The sequence below is a fragment of the Staurois parvus genome, unplaced genomic scaffold, assembly GCF_062004578.1.
Source record: "Staurois parvus isolate SC_StPar_1 unplaced genomic scaffold, SC_StPar_1.0 ptg000161l, whole genome shotgun sequence".
Lineage (NCBI taxonomy): Eukaryota > Metazoa > Chordata > Amphibia > Anura > Ranidae > Staurois > Staurois parvus.
This window is the reverse complement of record NW_028317957.1, coordinates 2,011-27,155: the sequence shown is the minus strand read 5'-3', so window position 1 is coordinate 27,155 and position 25,145 is coordinate 2,011. Positions and strand designations below refer to the sequence as shown.

At 52.4% G+C, this 25,145-nt stretch overlaps 1 protein-coding gene across 1 annotated transcript in view; it reads right to left on the bottom strand.

The window, feature by feature from the left end:
• Positions 1–24,372, bottom strand: part of LOC149463050 (arf-GAP with GTPase, ANK repeat and PH domain-containing protein 1-like) — an 85,377-nt gene extending 61,005 nt beyond the window's left edge. Inside the window, exons 1-2 of the mRNA XM_089675988.1 lie at positions 23,512–24,372; positions 1,655–1,713 (exon numbers count right to left, since the gene is read on the bottom strand). Of these exons, the coding sequence (XP_089532114.1) occupies positions 1,655–1,713; positions 23,512–24,319 (867 nt within the window). The 5' untranslated portion in view covers positions 24,320–24,372. The remainder of the gene's footprint in view (positions 1–1,654; positions 1,714–23,511) is intronic.
• Between the last annotated feature and the right edge of the window lie 773 nt (positions 24,373–25,145).

The window sequence follows — 25,145 nt, the reverse complement described above, 5'->3', positions numbered from 1 at the left end:
TACTGGGCACCAGAGATGGGAGACCTTACTACTGGGCACCAGAGATGGGAGACCTTACTACTGGGCACCAGAGATGGGAGACCTTACTACTGGGCACCAGAGATGGGAGACCTTACTACTGGGCACCAGAGATCGGACACCTTACTACTGGGCACCAGAGATGGGAGACCTTATTACTGGGCACCAGAGATGGGAGACCTTATTACTGGGCACCAGAGATGGGAGACCTTATTACTGGGCACCAGAGATGGGAGAACTTACTACTGGGCACCAGAGATGGGAGAACTTACTACTGGGCACCAGAGATCGGAGCCCTTACTACTGGGCACCAGAGATCGGAGCCCTTACTACTGGGCACCAGAGATCGGAGACCTTACTACTGGGCACCAGAGATCGGAGCCCTTAATACTGGGCACCAGAGATCGGAGACCTTACTACTGGGCACCAGAGATCGGAGACGTTACTACTGGGCACCAGAGATGGGAGACCTTACTACTGGGCACCAGAGATCAGACACCTTACTACTGGGCGCCAGAGATCAGACACCTTACTACTGGGCGCCAGAGATCAGACACCTTACTACTGGGCGCCAGAGATCGGACACCTTACTACTGGGCACCAGAGATCGGACACCTTACTACTGGGCACCAGAGATCGGACACCTTACTACTGGGCACCAGAGATCGGACACCTTACTACTGGGCACCAGAGATCGGACACCTTACTACTGGGCACCAGAGATCGGAGACCTTACTACTGGGCACCAGAGATCGGACACCTTACTACTGGGCACCAGAGATCGGACACCTTACTACTGGGCACCAGAGATCGGACACCTTACTACTGGGCACCAGAGATCGGACACCTTACTACTGGGCACCAGAGATCGGACACCTTACTACTGGGCACCAGAGATCGGATACCTTACTACTGGGCACCAGAGATCGGACACCTTACTACTGGGCACCAGAGATCGGATACCTTACTACTGGGCACCAGAGATCAGAGACCTTACTACTGGGCACCAGAGATGGGAGACCTTACAATGGTCACCAGAGATGGGAGACCTTACAATGGTCACCAGAGATGGGAGACCTTACAATGGTCACCAGAGATGGGAGACCTTACAATGGTCACCAGAGATGGGAGACCTTACAATGGTCACCAGAGGTCGGAGACCTTACAATGGTCACCAGAGGTCGGAGACCTTACAATGGTCACCAGAGATGGGAGACTTTATGTTGGGCACAATCACATGACCAATCGCCACCAGTGAAACACGTGATGGAGGCATCTGATTGATGGAAGTTCTTCATCATAAGCTGCTCTACAATCAGGAGATTTTTCGTCCTGTTTCGGATCGTACAGAACAGATGGCAATGAAGGGCGTCACACTTTGCAAACAAACTACCGATGGGACACAAACAGAGCAATTTTCAATAATGGTGCCATAAGTGGACCACATTGTCCTGATAAATATATAGAACCTTCATCAATAATTACGCGCTCCGCTGTGTGAACGCAGCACGCACAACCTTTCCATATTCTCTTTATCTATATCCCGTAATTGCATGACCCGACGACTAACGCGCCCTGTGTGCGCCCTGACGCCCCATTCGTAGACATCAATCTCCTCACACACGCTGAATCTTACCACTTTGAGCTCGGGCACGGAGCGACTCAGAGTCCATTCCTGGCTGTTCACAAACGAATCTGAAAGACAAAAGATTTTTTCTGTCAGCTTCTACCATGAAGACGTCATGCAATGTGAAGGACCTTCACTCTGTGTGCACATTGTACGCTCAACGTCCTCCACGTCATACAAACCCTGCCGCCACACACTCACATTCCTAGGACCCCCGATAAGAAACTCTCCTGCCTACAATTGTGATATGAATGTTGGATCTACGTTAGTATGGTGACCAAAAAAGTTCAAACGCCCCGGATACACAGAGGAGTGATTGGGAGAGAAGCCGGAGGTATCGGTGTCTGCACCCTACTGCCAGAGTTATCACTGATCTGAATCCAGGAGAGGAGTGATCGGGAGAGATGGTGGAGGTATCTGTGTGTCTGTACCCTACTGCCGGAGTTATCACTGATCTGAATCCAGGAGAGGAGTGATCGGGAGAGATGGTGGAGGTATCTGTGTGTCTGCACCCTAATGCCAGAGTTATCACTGATCTGAATCCAGTACGAGGAGGAGTGATCGGGAGAGATGGTGGAGGTATCTCTGTGTGTCTGTACCCTACTGCCGGAGTTATCACTGGTCTGAATCCAGTACGAGGAGAGGAGTGATCGGGAGAGATGGTGGAGGTATCTGTGTGTCTGCACCCTAATGCCAGAGTTATCACTGATCTGAATCCAGTACGAGGAGGAGTGATCGGGAGAGATGGTGGAGGTATCTCTGTGTGTCTGCACCCTACTGCCGGAGTTATCACTGATCTGAATCCAGTACGAGGAAGGAGTGATCGGGAGAGATGGTGGAGGTATCTACTGCCGGAGTTATCACTGATCTGAATTCAGGAGGAGAGGAGTGATCGGGAGAGATGGTGGAGGTATCTCTCTGTGTCTGCACCCTAATGCCGGAGTTATCACTGGTCTGAATCCAGTACGAGGAGAGGAGTGATCGGGAGAGATGGTGGAGGTATCTGTGTGTCTGCACCCTAATGCCAGAGTTATCACTGATCTGAATCCAGTACGAGGAGGAGTGATCGGGAGAGATGGTGGAGGTATCTCTGTGTGTCTGTACCCTACTGCCGGAGTTATCACTGGTCTGAATCCAGTACGAGGAGAGGAGTGATCGGGAGAGATGGTGGAGGTATCTGTGTGTCTGCACCCTAATGCCAGAGTTATCACTGATCTGAATCCAGTACGAGGAGGAGTGATCGGGAGAGATGGTGGAGGTATCTCTGTGTGTCTGCACCCTACTGCCGGAGTTATCACTGATCTGAATCCAGTACGAGGAAGGAGTGATCGGGAGAGATGGTGGAGGTATCTACTGCCGGAGTTATCACTGATCTGAATTCAGGAGGAGAGGAGTGATCGGGAGAGATGGTGGAGGTATCTCTCTGTGTCTGCACCCTAATGCCGGAGTTATCACTGATCTGAATCCAGTACGAGGAGAGGAGTGATCGGGAGAGATGGTGGAGGTATCTCTGTGTCTGCACCCTACTGCCGGAGTTATCACTGATCTGAATTCAGGAGGAGAGGAGTGATCGGGAGAGATGGTGGAGGTATCTCTGTGTCTGCACCCTACTGCCAGAGTTATCACTGATCTGAATCCAGTACGAGGAGAGGAGTGATCGGGAGAGATGGTGGAGGTATCTCTATGTGTCTGCACCCTACTGCCAGAGTTATCACTGATCTGAAAGCAGTACGAGGAGAGGAGTGATCGGGAGAGATGGTGGAGGTATCTGTGTGTCTGCACCCTACTGCCGGAGTTATCACTGATCTGAATCCAGGAGGAGAGGAGTGATCGGGAGAGATGGTGGAGGTATCTCTGTGTGTCTGCACCCTAATGCCGGAGTTATCACTGATCTGAATCCCGTACGAGGAGAGGAGTGATCGGGAGAGATGGTGGAGGTATCTGTGTGTCTGCACCCTAATGCCAGAGTTATCACTGATCTGAATCCAGTACGAGGAGGAGTGATCGGGAGAGATGGTGGAGGTATCTCTGTGTGTCTGCACCCTACTGCCAGAGTTATCACTGATCTGAATCCAGTACAAGGAGAGGAGTGATCGGGAGAGATGGTGGAGGTATTTCACTGTGTCTGCACCCTACTGCCAGAGTTATCACTGATCTGAATCCCGTACGAGGAGAGGAGTGATCGGGAGAGATGGTGGAGGTATCGGTGTCTGCACCCTACTGCCGGAGTTATCACTGATCTGAATCCAGTACGAGGAGAGGAGTGATCGGGAGAGATGGTGGAGGTATCTGTACCCTACTGCCGGAGTTATCACTGATCTGAATCCAGGAGGAGAGGAGTGATCGGGAGAGATGGTGGAGGTATCTCTGTGTGTCTGCACCCTAATGCCGGAGTTATCACTGATCTGAATCCAGGAGGAGAGGAGTGATCGGGAGAGATGGTGGAGGTATCTCTGTGTCTGCACCCTACTGCCGGAGTTATCACTGATCTGAATCCAGTACGAGGAGAGGAGTGATCGGGAGAGATGGTGGAGGTATCTGTGTGTCTGCACCCTAATGCCGGAGTTATCACTGATCTGAATCCAGGAGGAGAGGAGTGATTGGGAGGGATGGTGGAGGTATCTCTGTGTGCCTGCACCCTAATGCCGGAGTTATCACTGATCTGAATCCCGTACGAGGAGAGGAGTGATCGGGAGAGATGGTGGAGGTATCTCTGTGTGTCTGCACCCTAATGCTGGAGTTATCACTGATCTGAATCCAGGAGGAGAGGAGTGATCGGGAGAGATGGTGGAGGTATCTCTGTGTCTGCACCCTAATGTCGGAATTATCACTGATCTGAATCCAGTACGAGGAGAGGAGTGATCAGGAGAGATGGTGGAGGTATCTGTGTCTGCACCCTACTGCCGGAGTTATCACTGATCTGAATCCCGTACGAGGAGAGGAGTGATCGGGAGAGATGGTGGAGGTATCTCTGTGTCTGCACCCTACTGCCGGAGTTATCACTGATCTGAATCCCGTACGAGGAGAGGAGTGATCGGGAGAGATGGTGGAGGTATCTCTATGTGTCTGCACCCTACTGCCAGAGTTATCACTGATCTGAATCCAGTACAAGGAGAGGAGTGATCGGGAGAGATGGTGGAGGTATCTGTGTGTCTGCACCCTACTGCCGGAGTTATCACTGATCTGAATCCCGTACGAGGAGAGGAGTGATCGGGAGAGATGGTGGAGGTATCTGTGTGTCTGCACCCTAATGCCGGAGTTATCACTGATCTGAATCCCGTACGAGGAGAGGAGTGATCGGGAGAGATGGTGGAGGTATCTCTGTGTGTCTGCACCCTACTGCCGGAGTTATCACTGATCTGAATCCAGTACGAGGAGAGGAGTGATCGGGAGAGATGGTGGAGGTATCTCTGTGTGTCTGCACCCTACTGCCGGAGTTATCACTGATCTGAATCCAGTACGAGGAGAGGAGTGATCGGGAGAGATGGTGGAGGTATCTGTGTGTCTGCACCCTACTGCTGGAGTTATCACTGATCTGAATCCAGGAGGAGAGGAGTGATCGGGAGAGATGGTGGAGGTATCTGTGTGTCTGCACCCTAATGCCGGAGTTATCACTGATCTGAATCCAGGAGGAGAGGAGTGATCGGGAGAGATGGTGGAGGTATCTCTGTGTGTCTGCACCCTAATGCCGGAGTTATCAATGATCTGAATCCCGTACGAGGAGAGGAGTGATCGGGAGAGATGGTGGAGGTATCTCTATGTGTCTGCACTCTACTGCCGGAGTTATCACTGATCTGAATCCAGGAGGAGAGGAGTGATCGGGAGAGATGGTGGAGGTATCTCTATGTGTCTGCACCCTACTGCCGGAGTTATCACTGATCTGAATCCAGTACGAGGAGAGGAGTGATCGGGAGAGATGGTGGAGGTATCTGTGTGTCTGCACCCTAATGCTGGAGTTATCACTGATCTGAATCCCGTACGAGGAGAGGAGTGATCGGGAGAGATGGTGGAGGTATCTGTGTGTCTGCACCCTAATGCCAGAGTTATCACTGATCTGAATCCAGTACAAGGAGAGGAGTGATCGGGAGAGATGGTGGAGGTATCTCTGTGTGTCTGCACCCTACTGCCGGAGTTATCACTGATCTGAATCCAGTACGAGGAGAGGAGTGATCGGGAGAGATGGTGGAGGTATCTGTGTGTCTGCACCCTACTGCCGGAGTTATCACTGATCTGAATCCAGGAGGAGAGGAGTGATCGGGAGAGATGGTGGAGGTATCTCTGTGTGTCTGCACCCTAATGCCAGAGTTATCACTGATCTGAATCCAGTACAAGGAGAGGAGTGATCGGGAGAGATGGTGGAGGTATCTGTGTGTTTGCACCCTAATGCCGGAGTTATCACTGATCTGAATCCCGTACGAGGAGAGGAGTGATCGGGAGAGATGGTGGAGGTATCGGTGTCTGCACCCTACTGCCGGAGTTATCACTGATCTGAATCCAGTACAAGGAGAGGAGTGATCGGGAGAGATGGTGGAGGTATCTCTGTGTGTCTGCACCCTAATGCCGGAGTTATCACTGATCTGAATCCCGTACGAGGAGAGGAGTGATCGGGAGAGATGGTGGAGGTATCTGTGTGTCTGCACCCTACTGCCGGAGTTATCACTGATCTGAATCCAGGAGGAGAGGAGTGATTGGGAGAGATGGTGGAGGTATCTGTGTGTCTGCACCCTACTGCCGGAGTTATCACTGATCTGAATCCAGTACAAGGAGAGGAGTGATCGCGAGAGATGGTGGAGGTATCTGTGTGTCTGCACCCTAATGCCGGAGTTATCACTGATCTGAATCCAGTACGAGGAGAGGAGTGATCGGGAGAGATGGTGGAGGTATCTCTGTGTCTGCACCCTACTGCCGGAGTTATCACTGATCTGAATCCCGTACGAGGAGAGGAGTGATCGGGAGAGATGGTGGAGGTATCTCTGTGTGTCTGCACCCTACTGCCGGAGTTATCACTGATCTGAATCCAGTACAAGGAGAGGAGTGATCGGGAGAGATGGTGGAGGTATCTCTGTGTGTCTACACCCTAATGCCAGAGTTATCACTGATCTGAATCCAGTACGAGGAGAGGAGTGATCGGGAGAGATGGTGGAGGTATCTGTGTCTGCACCCTAATGCCGGAGTTATCACTGATCTGAATCCAGTACGAGGAGAGGAGTGATCGGGAGAGATGGTGGAGGTATCGGTGTCTGCACCCTACTGCCGGAGTTATCACTGATCTGAATCCCGTACGAGGAGAGGAGTGATCGGGAGAGATGGTGGAGGTATTTCACTGTGTCTGCACCCTACTGCCAGAGTTATCACTGATCTGAATCCCGTACGAGGAGAGGAGTGATCGGGAGAGATGGTGGAGGTATCTCTATGTGTCTGCACCCTACTGCCGGAGTTATCACTGATCTGAATCCAGGAGGAGAGGAGTGATCGGGAGAGATGGTGGAGGTATCTCTATGTGTCTGCACCCTACTGCCGGAGTTATCACTGATCTGAATCCAGTACAAGGAGAGGAGTGATCGGGAGAGATGGTGGAGGTATCTGTGTGTCTGCACCCTAATGCCGGAGTTATCACTGATCTGAATCCAGTACGAGGAGAGGAGTGATCGGGAGAGATGGTGGAGGTATCGGTGTCTGCACCCTACTGCCGGAGTTATCACTGATCTGAATCCAGTACGAGGAGAGGAGTGATCGGGAGAGATGGTGGAGGCATCTCTATGTGTCTGCACCCTACTGCCGGAGTTATCACTGATCTGAATCCAGTACGAGGAGAGGAGTGATCGGGAGAGATGGTGGAGGTATCTCTATGTGTCTGCACCCTACTGCCGGAGTTATCACTGATCTGAATTCAGGAGGAGAGGAGTGATCGGGAGAGATGGTGGAGGTATCTCTCTGTGTCTGCACCCTAATGCCGGAGTTATCACTGATCTGAATCCAGTACGAGGAGAGGAGTGATCGGGAGAGATGGTGGAGGTATCTCTGTGTCTGCACCCTACTGCCGGAGTTATCACTGATCTGAATTCAGGAGGAGAGGAGTGATCGGGAGAGATGGTGGAGGTATCTGTGTCTGCACCCTACTGCCAGAGTTATCACTGATCTGAATCCAGTACGAGGAGGAGTGATCGGGAGAGATGGCGGAGGTATCTCTATGTGTCTGCACCCTAATGCCAGAGTTATCACTGATCTGAATCCAGTACAAGGAGAGGAGTGATCGGGAGAGATGGTGGAGGTATTTCACTGTGTCTGCACCCTACTGCCAGAGTTATCACTGATCTGAATCCCGTACGAGGAGAGGAGTGATCGGGAGAGATGGTGGAGGTATCGGTGTCTGCACCCTACTGCCGGAGTTATCACTGATCTGAATCCAGGAGGAGAGGAGTGATCGGGAGAGATGGTGGAGGTATCTCTGTGTGTCTGCACCCTAATGCCGGAGTTATCACTGATCTGAATCCCGTACGAGGAGAGGAGTGATCAGGAGAGATGGTGGAGGTATCTGTGTGTCTGCACCCTAATGCCAGAGTTATCACTGATCTGAATCCAGTACGAGGAGGAGTGATCGGGAGAGATGGCGGAGGTATCTCTATGTGTCTGCACCCTAATGCCAGAGTTATCACTGATCTGAATCCAGTACAAGGAGAGGAGTGATCGGGAGAGATGGTGGAGGTATTTCACTGTGTCTGCACCCTACTGCCAGAGTTATCACTGATCTGAATCCCGTACGAGGAGAGGAGTGATCGGGAGAGATGGTGGAGGTATCGGTGTCTGCACCCTACTGCCGGAGTTATCACTGATCTGAATCCAGTACGAGGAGAGGAGTGATCGGGAGAGATGGTGGAGGTATCTGTACCCTACTGCCGGAGTTATCACTGATCTGAATCCAGGAGGAGAGGAGTGATCGGGAGAGATGGTGGAGGTATCTCTATGTGTCTGCACCCTACTGCCGGAGTTATCACTGATCTGAATCCCGTACGAGGAGAGGAGTGATCGGGAGAGATGGTGGAGGTATCTCTGTGTCTGCACCCTACTGCCGGAGTTATCACTGATCTGAATCCAGGAGGAGAGGAGTGATCGGGAGAGATGGTGGAGGTATCTCTGTGTGTCTGCACCCTACTGCCGGAGTTATCACTGATCTGAATCCAGTACGAGGAGAGGAGTGATCGGGAGAGATGGTGGAGGTATCTCTGTGTGTCTGCACCCTACTGCCGGAGTTATCACTGATCTGAATCCAGTACGAGGAGAGGAGTGATCGGGAGAGATGGTGGAGGTATCTGTGTGTCTGCACCCTACTGCCGGAGTTATCACTGATCTGAATCCAGGAGGAGAGGAGTGATCGGGAGAGATGGTGGAGGTATCGGTGTCTGCACCCTACTGCCAGAGTTATCACTGATCTGAATCCCGTACGAGGAGAGGAGTGATCGGGAGAGATGGTGGAGGTATCTCTATGTGTCTGCACCCTACTGCCAGAGTTATCACTGATCTGAATCCAGTACAAGGAGAGGAGTGATCGGGAGAGATGGTGGAGGTATCTCTGTGTCTGCACCCTACTGCCGGAGTTATCACTGATCTGAATCCCGTACGAGGAGAGGAGTGATCGGGAGAGATGGTGGAGGTATCTGTGTGTCTGCACCCTAATGCCGGAGTTATCACTGATCTGAATCCCGTACGAGGAGAGGAGTGATCGGGAGAGATGGTGGAGGTATCTCTGTGTGTCTGCACCCTACTGCCGGAGTTATCACTGATCTGAATCCAGTACGAGGAGAGGAGTGATCGGGAGAGATGGTGGAGGTATCTCTGTGTGTCTGCACCCTACTGCCGGAGTTATCACTGATCTGAATCCAGTACGAGGAGAGGAGTGATCGGGAGAGATGGTGGAGGTATCTGTGTGTCTGCACCCTACTGCCGGAGTTATCACTGATCTGAATCCAGGAGGAGAGGAGTGATCGGGAGAGATGGTGGAGGTATCTCTGTGTGTCTGCACCCTAATGCCGGAGTTATCACTGATCTGAATCCCGTACGAGGAGAGGAGTGATCGGGAGAGATGGTGGAGGTATCTGTGTGTCTGCACCCTAATGCCAGAGTTATCACTGATCTGAATCCAGTACAAGGAGAGGAGTGATCGGGAGAGATGGTGGAGGTATCTGTGTGTCTGCACCCTAATGCCGGAGTTATCACTGATCTGAATCCCGTACGAGGAGAGGAGTGATCGGGAGAGATGGTGGAGGTATTTCACTGTGTCTGCACCCTACTGCCAGAGTTATCACTGATCTGAATCCCGTACGAGGAGAGGAGTGATCGGGAGAGATGGTGGAGGTATCTGTGTGTCTGCACCCTTCTGCCGGAGTTATCACTGATCTGAATCCAGTACAAGGAGAGGAGTGATCGGGAGAGATGGTGGAGGTATTTCACTGTGTCTGCACCCTACTGCCAGAGTTATCACTGATCTGAATCCAGTACAAGGAGAGGAGTGATCGGGAGAGATGGTGGAGGTATCTCTGTGTCTGCACCCTACTGCCGGAGTTATCACTGATCTGAATCCAGGAGGAGAGGAGTGATCGGGAGAGATGGTGGAGGTATCTGTGTGTCTGCACCCTACTGCCGGAGTTATCACTGATCTGAATCCAGTACGAGGAGAGGAGTGATCGGGAGAGATGGTGGAGGTATCTGTGTCTGCACCCTACTGCCGGAGTTATCACTGATCTGAATCCAGTACGAGGAGAGGAGTGATCGGGAGAGATGGTGGAGGTATCTCTATGTGTCTGCACCCTACTGCCGGAGTTATCACTGATCTGAATCCCATATGAGGAGAGGAGTGATCGGGAGAGATGGTGGAGGTATCGGTGTCTGCACCCTACTGCCGGAGTTATCACTGATCTGAATCCAGGAGGAGAGGAGTGATCGGGAGAGATGGTGGAGGTATCTCTGTGTGTCTGCACCCTAATGCTGGAGTTATCACTGATCTGAATCCCGTACGAGGAGAGGAGTGATCGGGAGAGATGGTGGAGGTATTTCACTGTGTCTGCACCCTACTGCCAGAGTTATCACTGATCTGAATCCCGTACGAGGAGAGGAGTGATCGGGAGAGATGGTGGAGGTATCTGTGTGTCTGCACCCTAATGCCAGAGTTATCACTGATCTGAATCCCGTACGAGGAGAGGAGTGATCGGGAGAGATGGTGGAGGTATCTGTGTGTCTGCACCCTACTGCCGGAGTTATCACTGATCTGAATCCAGGAGGAGAGGAGTGATCGGGAGAGATGGTGGAGGTATCTCTATGTGTCTGCACCCTACTGCCGGAGTTATCACTGATCTGAATCCAGTACAAGGAGAGGAGTGATCGGGAGGGATGGTGGAGGTATCTCTGTGTGCCTGCACCCTAATGCCGGAGTTATCACTGATCTGAATCCAGTATGAGGAGAGGAGTGATCGGGAGAGATGGTGGAGGTATCTGTGTGTCTGCACCCTAATGCCGGAGTTATCACTGATCTGAATCCAGTACGAGGAGAGGAGTGATCGGGAGAGATGGTGGAGGTATCTGTGTGTCTGCACCCTAATGCCGGAGTTATCACGGATCTGAATCCAGGAGGAGAGGAGTGATCGGGAGAGATGGTGGAGGTATCTCTATGTGTCTGCACCCTACTGTCGGAGTTATCACTGATCTGAATCCAGGAGTAGTCCATCATGTTTCCAGCACAGACTCGGATACAGAAGAGGCCAGCTGGACATCTGAAATGCACACAACTGTAGCCACGAGTGGCCCTCTGGAGACACCAAGATCACCCAATCAGGGACTGGAGGAGTTGTGTGCTCCATGCTGGGCTCTGGTAGGAGAGTCCTCCATCCTGGAAGACCGCTCTTGTCCTCTCCAGACTCCCCCACTACTATTGTTGTGCTGCTTCTGACCATGACTTACCTCGGGAAATGTCACCACTTACATCGTTCATTACTAAGCACCCACCCCCTCCATAAGGGAACCAGTCAGGAGAGATATGAGGGGTGGTGGAAGTGAGGCCCTGGACTCTACTCTATAACTCGTCAGAAAGGGAAGGCTGGTTGAGCCCGGTGGCTGAGGATCGGCAGCTCCCTACAGATTGGAGACAAAGGGGTCACGGGAAAAAAGAAATCCGAATATAAGTGACCCAAACAATGGGAGTCCATAAAGTGTGACGCTGCAAAGTGCAGCTCGATGTTACATCACTACATGTGTTCAATGCCTGGGGAGCCCCAGCCTTCGTGAAGAGACATCACTCTGAGGAAGGGGAGGCTCTGGAACCCGAAATGCGTAGGATACCCTTTCCTATCCCGTTATTTGGGGTAAGAATATAGGACTTCTATGAGGAGAGAAATAAGGGAGTTGTCCTTATTGAGGCCATCAGAGGTCCCCTGTACTGTTGTCTCTCAGCCTCAGGGAGGTGTGAGCTCAGGCCAAAGACAGGAGGACAGGAGAGGCGGGACAGGAGGACAGGAAGGACAGAAGGATGGGGAGGACAGGAAGGACAGAAGGATGGGGAGGACAGGAAGGACAGAAGGATGGGGAGGACAGGAAGGACAGAAGGATGGGGAGGACAGGAAGGACAGAAGGATGGGGAGGACAGGAAGGACAGAAGGATGGGGAGGACAGGAAGGACAGAAGGATGGGGAGGACAGGAAGGACAGAAGGATGGGGAGGACAGGAAGGACAGAAGGATGGGGAGGACAGGAAGGACAGAAGGATGGGGAGGACAGGAGAACAGGAGGGACAGGAGGGACAGGAGGACAGAAGGATGGGGAGGACAGGAGAACAGGAGGGACAGGAGGACAGAAGGATGGGGAGGACAGGAGAACAGGAGGGACAGGAGGACAGAAGGATGGGGAGGACAGGAGAACAGGAGGGACAGGAGGACAGAAGGATGGGGAGGACAGGAGAACAGGAGGGACAGGAGGACAGAAGGATGGGGAGGACAGGAGGACAGAAGGATGGGGAGGACAGGAGAACAGGAGGGACAGGAGGACAGAAGGACAGAAGGATGGGGAGGACAGGAGAACAGGAGGGACAGGAGGACAGAAGGATGGGGAGGACAGGAGAACAGGAGGGACAGGAGGACAGAAGGATGGGGAGGACAGGAGAACAGGAGGGACAGGAGGACAGAAGGATGGGGAGGACAGGAGAACAGGAGGGACAGGAGGACAGAAGGATGGGGAGGACAGGAGAACAGGAGGGACAGGAGGACAGGAGAACAGGAGGGACAGGAGGACAGAAGGATGGGGAGGACAGGAGAACAGGAGGGACAGGAGGACAGAAGGATGGGAAGGACAGGAGGACAGGAGAAAAGGAGGGACAGGAGGACAGAAGGATGGGGAGGACAGAAGGATGGGGAGGACAGAAGGATGGGGAGGACAGAAGGATGGGGAGGACAGAAGGATGGGGAGGACAGAAGGATGGGGAGGACAGAAGGATGGGGAGGACAGAAGGATGGGGAGGACAGAAGGATGGGGAGGACAGAAGGATGGGGAGGACAGAAGGATGGGGAGGACAGAAGGATGGGGAGGACAGAAGGATGGGGAGGACAGAAGGATGGGGAGGACAGAAGGATGGGGAGGACAGAAGGATGGGGAGGACAGAAGGATGGGGAGGACAGAAGGATGGGGAGGACAGAAGGATGGGGAGGACAGAAGGATGGGGAGGACAGTCGGGCCGGGGAGGACATTCATCTCTATATACAGATTCAGGTCACCCCACCATGACAGGTTCTCTTCTCACACATTGGGCTATGAGGATGAGCAGGGTGTCCCTTCATTGTATAAAATGTCATTTCCCTGAGTGATGACTCCACGGTATATGTCAGCACTATATAAACTGTCATCCACCAATCACAGCCTCCAATGGATCTTAGAGATCGGTGATCAGCCTACACCGCGTCATCCACCAATCACAGCCTCCAATGGATCTTAGAGATCGGTGATCAGCCTACACCGCGTCATCCACCAATCACAGCCTCCAATGGATCTTAGAGATCGGTGATCCGCCTACACCGCGTCATCCACCAATCACAGCCTCCAATGGATCTTAGAGATCGGTGATCAGCCTACACCGCGTCATCCACCAATCACAGCCTCCAATGGATCTTAGAGATCGGTGATCAGCCTACACCGCGTCATCCACCAATCACAGCCTCCAATGGATCTTAGAGATCGGTGATCAGCCTACACCGCGTCATCCACCAATCACAGCCTCCAATGGATCTTAGAGATCGGTGATCAGCCTACACCGCGTCATCCACCAATCACAGCCTCCAATGGATCTTAGAGATCGGTGATCAGCCTACACCGCGTCATCCACCAATCACAGCCTCCAATGGATCTTAGAGATCGGTGATCCGCCTACACCGCGTCATCCACCAATCACAGCCTCCAATGGATCTTAGAGATCGGTGATCAGCCTACACCGCGTCATCCACCAATCACAGCCTCCAATGGATCTTAGAGATCGGTGATCAGCCTACACCGCGTCATCCACCAATCACAGCCTCCAATGGATCTTAGAGATCGGTGATCAGCCTACACCGCGTCATCCACCAATCACAGCCTCCAATGAATCTTAGAGATCGGTGATCAGCCTACACCGCGTCATCCACCAATCACAGCCTCCAATGGATCTTAGAGATCGGTGATCAGCCTACACCGCGTCATCCACCAATCACAGCCTCCAATGGATCTTAGAGATCGGTGATCCGCCTACACCGCGTCATCCACCAATCACAGCCTCCAATGGATCTTAGAGATCGGTGATCAGCCTACACCGCGTCATCCACCAATCACAGCCTCCAATGGATCTTAGAGATCGGTGAACCCCCTCCTGTATGCACTAAGCAGCAGGACAGCTGAGCTGCTCAGAATGGGACCCAGAGAATAGAGGCAATTACTGTAGTAGCGGTGCAGTAGGAATGTAGTAGCAGGGTAGTAGGGGTGTAGTAGGGGTGTAGCAGGAGGGTAGTAGGGGTGTAGCAGGAGGGTAGCAGGGGTGTAGCAGGAGTGTAGCAGGGGTGTAGAAGGAAAGTAGTAGGGGTGTAGCAGGAGGGTAGTAGGGGTGTAGCAGGAGGGTAGTAGGGGTGTAGCAGGAGGGTAGTAGGGGTGTAGCAGGAGGGTAGTAGGGGTGTAGCAGGAGGATAGTAGTGGTGTAGCAGGAGGATAGTAGGGGTGTAGCAGGAGGGTAGTAGCGGTGTAGCAGGAGGGTAGTAGGAGTATAGCAGGAGGTTAGTAAGAGTGTAGTAGGGATGTAGCAGGAGGATAGTAGGGGTGTAGCAGGAGTGTAGCAGGAGGGTAGTAGGGGTGTAGTAGGAGAGTAGTAGCAGGGTAGTAGGGGTGTAGTAGCAGGGTAGTAGGGGTGTAGTAGCAGGGTAGTAGGGGTGTAGTAGCAGGGTAGTAGGGGTGTAGTAGGAGTGTAGTAGCAGGGTAGTAGGAGTGTAGTAGGGGTGTAGCAGGGTAGTAGGAGTGTAGTAGGGGTGTAGCAGGGTAGTAGGAGTGTAGTAGGGGTGTAGTAGGGTGTAGTAGCAGGGTAGTAGGGTGTAGTAGCAGGGTAGTAGGGGTGTAGCAGGGTAGTAGGAGGGTAGTAGGGGTGTAGCAGGGTAGTAGGGGTGTAGCAGGGTGTAGTGGCAGGGTGGTAGGGGTGTAGCAGGGTGGTAGGGGTGTAGCAGGGTAGTAGGAGTGTAGTAGGGGTGTAGTAGGGTGCAGTAGCAGGGTAGTAGGGTGTAGTAGCAGGGTAGTAGGGTGTAGTAGCAGGGTAGTAGGGGTGTAGCAGGGTAGTAGGGGTGTAGCAGGGTGTAGTGGCAGGGTAGTAGGGGTGTAGCAGGGTAGTAGGGGTGTAGCCGGGTAGTAGGGGTGTAGCCGGGTAGTAGGGGTGTAGTAGGGTGCAGTAGCAGGGTAGTAGGGGTGTAGTAGCAGGGTAGTAGGAGAGTAGTGGGGGTGTAGCAGGGTGGTAGGGGTGTCTACTGCGGTCACTTCCAGGGGGATCGCACAGGTGTGGCACATCCACCCATTCAATGTCATCCCCGGCACTCGGCTCTAGTTTGTGTTCCTCTCAGGGACTCCATTCTCCGATACAAAGCGATGACTTTGTAGAACCATCTATATACAGTGCTGCCTCTTATACAGAATAAGGACCCTGACACAGAGGATATCCCAGGAACCCAGGATGGGAGCCAGTAGAGGGATGGACAATCACCAAGCTCCTCCATTACAGAAGATGATCACACAAGACCCCCCCAGGAACCCAGGATGGGAGCCGGTAGAGGGATGGACAATCACCAAGCTCTTACATGTTATATCAGATGATCACACAAGACCCCCGGGAACCCAGGATAGGAGCCGTTAGAGGGATAGACAATCACCAAGCTTTTCCATGTTATAGAAGATGATCACACAAGAACCCCGGGAACCCAGGATGGGAGCCGGTAGAGGGATGGACAATCACCAAGCTCTTCCATGTTATAGAAGATGATCACACAAGAACCCCGGGAACCCAGGATGCGAGCCGGTAGAGGGATGGACAATCACCAAGCTCTTCCATGTTATAGAAGATGATCACACAAGACTCCCCCAGGAACCCAGGATGGGAGCCGGTAGAGGGATGGACAATCACCAAGCTCTTCCATGTTATAGAAGATGATCACACAAGACCCCCGGGAACCCAAGATGGGAGCCGGTAGAGGGATGGACAATCACCAAGCTCTTCCATGTTATAGAAGATGATCACACAAGACCCCCGGGAACCCAGGATGGGAGCCAGTAGAGGGATGGACAATCACCAAGCTCTTCCATGTTATAGAAGATGATCACACAAGAACCCCGGGAACCCAGGATGGGAGCCGGTAGAGGGATGGACAATCACCAAGCTCTTCCATGTTATAGAAGATGATCACACAAGACCCCCCGGGAACCCAGGATGGAAGCCGGTAGAGGGATGGACAATCACCAAGCTCTTCCATGTTATAGAAGATGATCACACAAGACCTCCTGGGAACCCAGGATGGAAGCCGGTAGAGGGATGGACAATCACCAAGCTCTTCCATGTTATAGAAGATGATCACACAAGTCCCCCGGGAACCCAGGATGGGAGCCAGTAGAGGGATAGACAATCACCAAGCTTTTCCATGTTATAGAAGATGATCACACAAGACCTCCTGGGAACCCAGGATGGAAGCCGGTAGAGGGATGGACAATCACCAAGCTCTTCCATGTTATAGAAGATGATCACACAAGACTCACCCAGGATGGGAGCCGGTAGAGGGATGGACAATCACCAAGCTCTTCCATTACAGAAGATGATCACACAAGTCCCCCAGGAACCCAGGATGGGAGCCGGTAGAGGGATGGACAATCACCAAGATCTTACATGTTATAGAAGATGATCACACAAGACCCCCCGGGAACCCAGGATGGGAGCCAGTAGAGGGATAGACAATCACCAAGCTTTTCCATGTTATAGAAGATGATCACACAAGACCTCCTGGGAACCCAGGATGGAAGCCGGTAGAGGGATGGACAATCACCAAGCTCTTCCATGTTATAGAAGATGATCACACAAGACCCCCGGGAACCCAGGATGGGAGCCAGTAGAGGGATGGACAATCACCAAGCTCTTCCATGTTATAGAAGATGATCACACAAGACCCCCCGGGAACCCAGGATGGGAGCCAGTAGAGGGATGGACAATCACCAAGCTCTTCCATGTTATAGAAGATGATCACACAAGACCCCCCGGGAACCCAGGATGGGAGCCAGTAGAGGGATGGACAATCACCAAGCTCTTCCATGTTATAGAAGATGATCACACAAGACTCACCCAGGATGGGAGCCGGTAGAGGGATGGACAATCACCAAGCTTTTCCATGTTATAGAAGATGATCACACAAGAACCCCAGGAACCCAGGATAGGAGCCGGTAGAGGGATGGACAATCACCAAGCTCTTCCATGTTATAGAAGATGATCACACAAGACCTCCTGGGAACCCAGGATGGAAGCCGGTAGAGGGATGGACAATCACCAAGCTCTTCCATGTTATAGAAGATGATCACACAAGACCTCCTGGGAACCCAGGATGGAAGCCGGTAGAGGGATGGACAATCACCAAGCTCTTCCATGTTATAGAAGATGATCACACAAGAACCCCAGGAACCCAGGATAGGAGCCGGTAGAGGGATGGACAATCACCAAGCTCTTCCATGTTATAGAAGATGATCACACAAGACCCCCGGGAAACCAGGATGGGAGCCAGTAGAGGGATGGACAATCACCAAGCTCTTCCATGTTATAGAAGATGATCACACAAGACCCCCGGGAACCCAGGATGGGAGCCAGTAGAGGGATGGACAATCACCAAGCTCTTCCATGTTATAGAAGATGATCACACAAGAACCCCGGGAACCCAGGATGGGAGCCGGTAGAGGGATGGACAATCACCAAGCTCTTCCATGTTATAGAAGATGATCACACAAGACTCCCCCAGGAACCCAGGATGAGAGCCGGTAGAGGGATGGACAATCACCAAGCTCTTCCATGTTATAGAAGATGATCACACAAGATCCCTGGGAACCCAGGTTGGGAGCCAGTAGAGGGATGGACAATCACCAAGCTCTTCCATGTTATAGAAGATGATCACACAAGAACCCCGGGAACCCAGGATGGGAGCCGGTAGAGGGATGGACAATCACCAAGCTCTTCCATGTTATAGAAGATGATCACACAAGACCCCCGGGAACCCAGGATGGGAGCCAGTAGAGGGATGGACAATCACCAAGCTCTTCCATGTTATAGAAGATGATCACACAAGACTCCCCCAGGAACCCAGGATGGGAGCCGGTAGAGGGATGGACAATCACCAAGCTCTTCCATGTTATAGAAGATGATCACACAAGATCCCTGGGAACCCAGGTTGGGAGCTGGTAGAGGGATGGACAATCACCAAGCTCTTCCATGTTATAGAAGATGATCACACAAGAACCCCGGGAACCCAGGATAGGAGCCGGTAGAGGGATGGACAATCACCAAGCTCTTCCATGTTATAGAAGATGATCACACAAGACCTCCTGGGAACCCAGGATGGAAGCCGGTAGAGGGATGGACAATCACCAAGCTCTTCCATGTTATAGAAGATGATCACACAAGACCCCCCGGGAACCCAGGATGGGAGCCAGTAGAGGGATGGACAATCACCAAGCTCTTCCATGTTATAGAAGATGATCACACAAGACCCCCGGGAACCCAGGATGGGAGCCAGTAGAGGGATGGACAATCACCAAGCTCTTCCATGTTATAGAAGATGATCACACAAGACCCCCCGGGAACCCAGGATGGGAGCCAGTAGAGGGATGGACAATCACCAAGCTCTTCCATGTTATAGAAGATGATCACACAAGACTCACCCAGGATGGGAGCCGGTAGAGGGATGGACAATCACCAAGCTCTTCCATTACAGAAGATGATCACACAAGACCCCCCGGGAACCCAGGATGGGAGCCAGTAGAGGGATAGACAATCACCAAGCTTTTCCATGTTATAGAAGATGATCACACAAGACCTCCTGGGAACCCAGGATGGAAGCCGGTAGAGGGATGGACAATCACCAAGCTCTTCCATGTTATAGAAGATGATCACACAAGACCCCCGGGAACCCAGGATGGGAGCCAGTAGAGGGATGGACAATCACCAAGCTCTTCCATGTTATAGAAGATGATCACACAAGACCCCCCGGGAACCCAGGATGGGAGCCAGTAGAGGGATGGACAATCACCAAGCTCTTCCATGTTATAGAAGATGATCACACAAGACCCCCGGGAACCCAGGATGGGAGCCAGTAGAGGGATGGACAATCACCAAGCTCTTCCATGTTATAGAAGATGATCACACAAGACCCCCCGGGAACCCAGGATGGGAGCCAGTAGAGGGATGGACAATCACCAAGCTCTTCCATGTTATAGAAGATGATCACACAAGACTCACCCAGGATGGGAGCCGGTAGAGGGATGGACAATCACCAAGCTTTTCCATGTTATAGAAGATGATCACACAAGACCCCCGGGAAACCAGGATGGGAGCCAGTAGAGGGATGGACAATCACCAAGCTCTTCCATGTTATAGAAGATGATCACACAAGACCCCCCCAGGAACCCAGGATGGGAGCTGGTAGAGGGATGGACAATCACCAAGCTCTTCCATTACAGAAGATGATCACACAAGTCCCCCAGGAACCCAGGATGGGAGCCGGTAGAGGGATGGACAATCACCAAGATCTTACATGTTATATCAGATGATCACACAAGTCCCCCGGGAACCCAGGATGGGAGCCAGTAGAGGGATAGACAATCACCAAGCTTTTCCATGTTATAGAAGATGATCACACAAGACCCCCGGGAACCCAGGATGGGAGCCAGTAGAGGGATGGACAATCACCAAGCTCTTCCATGTTATAGAAGATGATCACACAAGAACCCCGGGAACCCAGGATGGGAGCCGGTAGAGGGATGGACAATCACCAAGCTCTTCCATGTTATAGAAGATGATCACACAAGACTCCCCCAGGAACCCAGGATGGGAGCCGGTAGAGGGATGGACAATCACCAAGCTCTTCCATGTTATAGAAGATGATCACACAAGACCCCCGGGAACCCAGGATGGGAGCCGGTAGAGGGATGGACAATCACCAAGCTCTTCCATGTTATAGAAGATGATCACACAAGACCCCCGGGAACCCAAGATGGGAGCCGGTAGAGGGATGGACAATCACCAAGCTCTTCCATGTTATAGAAGATGATCACACAAGACCCCCGGGAACCCAGGATGGGAGCCAGTAGAGGGATGGACAATCACCAAGCTCTTCCATGTTATAGAAGATGATCACACAAGAACCCCGGGAACCCAGGATGGGAGCCGGTAGAGGGATGGACAATCACCAAGCTCTTACATGTTATAGAAGATGATCACACAAGACTCCCCCAGGAACCCAGGATGGGAGCCGGTAGAGGGATGGACAATCACCAAGCTCTTCCATGTTATAGAAGATGATCACACAAGATCCCTGGGAACCCAGGTTGGGAGCTGGTAGAGGGATGGACAATCACCAAGCTCTTCCATGTTATAGAAGATGATCACACAAGAACCCCGGGAACCCAGGATGGGAGCCGGTAGAGGGATGGACAATCACCAAGCTCTTCCATGTTATAGAAGATGATCACACAAGACCCCCGGGAACCCAGGATGGGAGCCAGTAGAGGGATGGACAATCACCAAGCTCTTCCATGTTATAGAAGATGATCACACAAGACCCCCGGGAACCCAGGATGGGAGCCAGTAGAGGGATGGACAATCACCAAGCTCTTCCATGTTATAGAAGATGATCACACAAGACCCCCCGGGAACCCAGGATGGGAGCCAGTAGAGGGATGGACAATCACCAAGCTCTTCCATGTTATAGAAGATGATCACACAAGACTCACCCAGGATGGGAGCCGGTAGAGGGATGGACAATCACCAAGCTCTTCCATGTTATAGAAGATGATCACACAAGAACCCCAGGAACCCAGGATAGGAGCCGTAGAGGGATGGACAATCACCAAGCTCTTCCATGTTATAGAAGATGATCACACAAGACCCCCGGGAACCCAGGATGAGAGCCGGTAGAGGGATGGACAATCACCAAGCTCTTCCATGTTATAGAAGATGATCACACAAGATCCCTGGGAACCCAGGTTGGGAGCCGGTAGAGGGATGGACAATCACCAAGCTCTTCCATGTTATAGAAGATGATCACACAAGAACCCCGGGAACCCAGGATGGGAGCCGGTAGAGGGATGGACAATCACCAAGCTCTTCCATGTTATAGAAGATGATCACACAAGACTCCCCCAGGAACCCAGGATGGGAGCCGGTAGAGGGATGGACAATCACCAAGCTCTTCCATGTTATAGAAGATGATCACACAAGACCCCCGGGAACCCAGGATGGGAGCCGGTAGAGGGATGGACAATCACCAAGCTCTTCCATGTTATAGAAGATGATCACACAAGACCCCCGGGAACCCAAGATGGGAGCCGGTAGAGGGATGGACAATCACCAAGCTCTTCCATGTTATAGAAGATGATCACACAAGACCCCCGGGAACCCAGGATGGGAGCCAGTAGAGGGATGGACAATCACCAAGCTCTTCCATGTTATAGAAGATGATCACACAAGAACCCCGGGAACCCAGGATGGGAGCCGGTAGAGGGATGGACAATCACCAAGCTCTTCCATGTTATAGAAGATGATCACACAAGACTCCCCCAGGAACCCAGGATGGGAGCCGGTAGAGGGATGGACAATCACCAAGCTCTTCCATGTTATAGAAGATGATCACACAAGACCCCTGGGAACCCAGGATGGGAGCCAGTAGAGGGATGGACAATCACCAAGCTCTTCCATGTTATAGAAGATGATCACACAAGACTCCCCCAGGAACCCAGGATGGGAGCCAGTAGAGGGATGGACAATCACCAAGCTCTTCCATGTTATAGAAGATGATCACACAAGACCCCCCAAGAACCCAGGATGGGAGCCGGTAGAGGGATGGACAATCACCAAGCTCTTCCATGTTATAGAAGATGATCACACAAGACCCCCGGGAACCCAGGATGGGAGCCGGTAGAGGGAGGACAATCACCAAGCTCCTCCATTACAGAAGATGATCACACAAGACCCCCCCAGGAACCCAGGATGGGAGCCGGTAGAGGGATGGACAATCACCAAGCTCTTCCATGTTATAGAAGATGATCACACAAGACCCCTCGGGAACCCAGGATGGGAGCCAGTAGAGGGATGGACAATCACCAAGCTCTTCCATGTTATAGAAGATGATCACACAAGACCCCCGGGAACCCAGGATGGGAGCCGGTAGAGGGATGGACAATCACCAAGCTCTTCCATGTTATAGAAGATGATCACACAAGACCCCCGGGAACCCAGTATGGGAGCCGGTAGAGGGATGGACAATCACCAAGCTCTTCCATGTTATAGAAGATGATCACACAAGACCCCCCGGGAACCCAGGATGGGAGCCGGTAGAGGGATGGACAATCACCAAGCTCTTCCATGTTATAGAAGACGATCACACAAGACCCCCCGGGAACCTAGGATGGGAGCCAGTAGAGGGATGGACAATCACCAAGCTCTTCCATGTTATAGAAGACGATCACACAAGAACCCCGGGAACCCAGGATGGGAGCCAGTAGAGGGATGGACAATCACCAAGCTCTTCCATGTTATAGAAGATGATCACACAAGACTCCCCCAGGAACCCAGGATGGGAGCCGGTAGAGGGATGGACAATCACCAAGCTCTTCGATGTTAAAGAAGACGATCACACAAGACCCCCGGGAACCCAGGATGGGAGCTGGTAGAGGGATGGACAATCACCAAGATCTTCCATGTTATAGAAGACGATCACACAAGACCCCCCTAGGAACCCAGGATGGGAGCCGGTAGAGGGATGGACAATCACCAAGCTCTTCCATGTTATAGAAGATGATCACACAAGACCCCTGGGAACCCAGGATGGGAGCCGGTAGAGGGATGGACAATCACCAAGCTCTTCCATGTTATAGAAGATGGTCACAGAAGACCCCCCGGGAACCCAGGTTGGGAGCCGTTAGAGGGATGGACAATCACCAAGCTCTTCCATGTTATAGAAGATGATCACACAAGACCCCCCCCGGGAACCCAGGTTGGGAGCCGTTAGAGGGATGGACAATCATCAAACGCTTCCTCGTTACAGAAGGTGGTTACATAAGACATACAACACCCATGGAGCCACAACTTACCCAGAAGGCCTCTGTTATCATTGCAGGATACTGCCACCAGCACCGGCTCTGCTGCTCTGCCACCAACCCCCCTATGTCGACTGTCACTGGTGGCGTACTCCTTCTTACGGAAAGGGCTGGTGAGTAACCTCCAAAGACTCGGTCTATTTTCTTTATCAGGCGCTGGAGCCTCAGTGACCAGGAGATCCTTCCGTGATGGTGTGGTGTGCAAGGAATAGGAGTCTTCTTCACTGCGGCACCGTGATCTGCCGTCACCGGAATCGCCCTCCTTCCTCGTCTCTGACACACGGCGCAGTCTGAAGCTGAAACTCTTACGTAAGGATGAGAGGTTCTTCTTCTGTTCCGGAGTTCTGTTCCCAAACACATTCCATCGCTGACTGCTAAATATTGAAGAACCGCGCAGAAACCCTGAGCTGCGGCTGAACTCCCTCCTGGAGAAGGTCGCCCCCTGAGATCCACTCAGGCGGTTTATATCCAGAACACTCATACTAAGAGGTCGAGGTGAAGTCGTCCCATTGCATGGTGGGCAGTCCTGGGGCTCACACTTCCGCCCGGACCGATGTTTCAGAAGGTCCAATAGTCCCCCCAGTGAGCTGGGACTTGTATCTGCTTTGGAGCTGGAGGTAAGTCCATTCCCCACGGAGCAAAGGCTTTTGGGCCTCTGTTTCTGAAGCTTGGCCGCACTAACAGCAGCCTGGACGGCCCGATTGGCTGACTGATCAGGTGCATTCTTTGCTGGCTGGATGCACGGCTCCATACTTTCCAAGGAACATACATGCCTCAGCTCCGCACTTCGGCACGTCCTCATAGTGTCCTAGACCAAGGACCAGGAGCATGGTACAGCACCGGCCGGAGGCTGGCCAGGACCTCCAAACTGAACCCCAGAGCCATGGAAGGACGGAGGAACACAAGGCTGGGAGATCTGACACAAGGCAGGGAGGGGAGGCACGCCTCCAGAAGACTCACTCTCCATACTACATCATGTCCCAACACGTATGACCAGAACAAGTTCAACAGGGAGAGGCACGAGACGCAGAATACCGAAACTGCCCAAATATCTCCTCCACACAGGCCACGCCTCCTGGGAGGGGCCAATACCGACAAGGAGACCTTGTCGGCACTCGTACTGTCTCCTTGTCTGTATTCTTACTGTCTCCTTGTCGGCACTCGTACTGTGACAGTACGAATACAGACAAGGAGACAGTACGAATACAGACAAGGAGACAGTACGAATACAGACAAGGAGACAGTACGAATACAGACAAGGAGACAGTACGAATACAGCCAGCGAGATGCAGAATACCGAAACTGCCCAAATATCTCCTCCACACACAGGTCATGCCTCCTGGGAGGGGCCAATATCGACAAGGAGACAGTACGAGTGCCGACAAGGAGACAGTACGAGTGCCGACAAGGAGACAGTACGAGTGCCGACAAGGAGACAGTACGAATACAGACAAGGAGACAGTACGAGTGCCGACAAGGAGACAGTACGAGTGCCGACAAGGAGACAGTACGAATACAGACAAGGAGACAGTACGAGTGCCGACAAGGAGACAGTACAAGTGCCGACAAGGAGACAGTACGAGTGCCGACAAGGAGACAGTACGAGTGCCGACAAGGAGACAGTACGA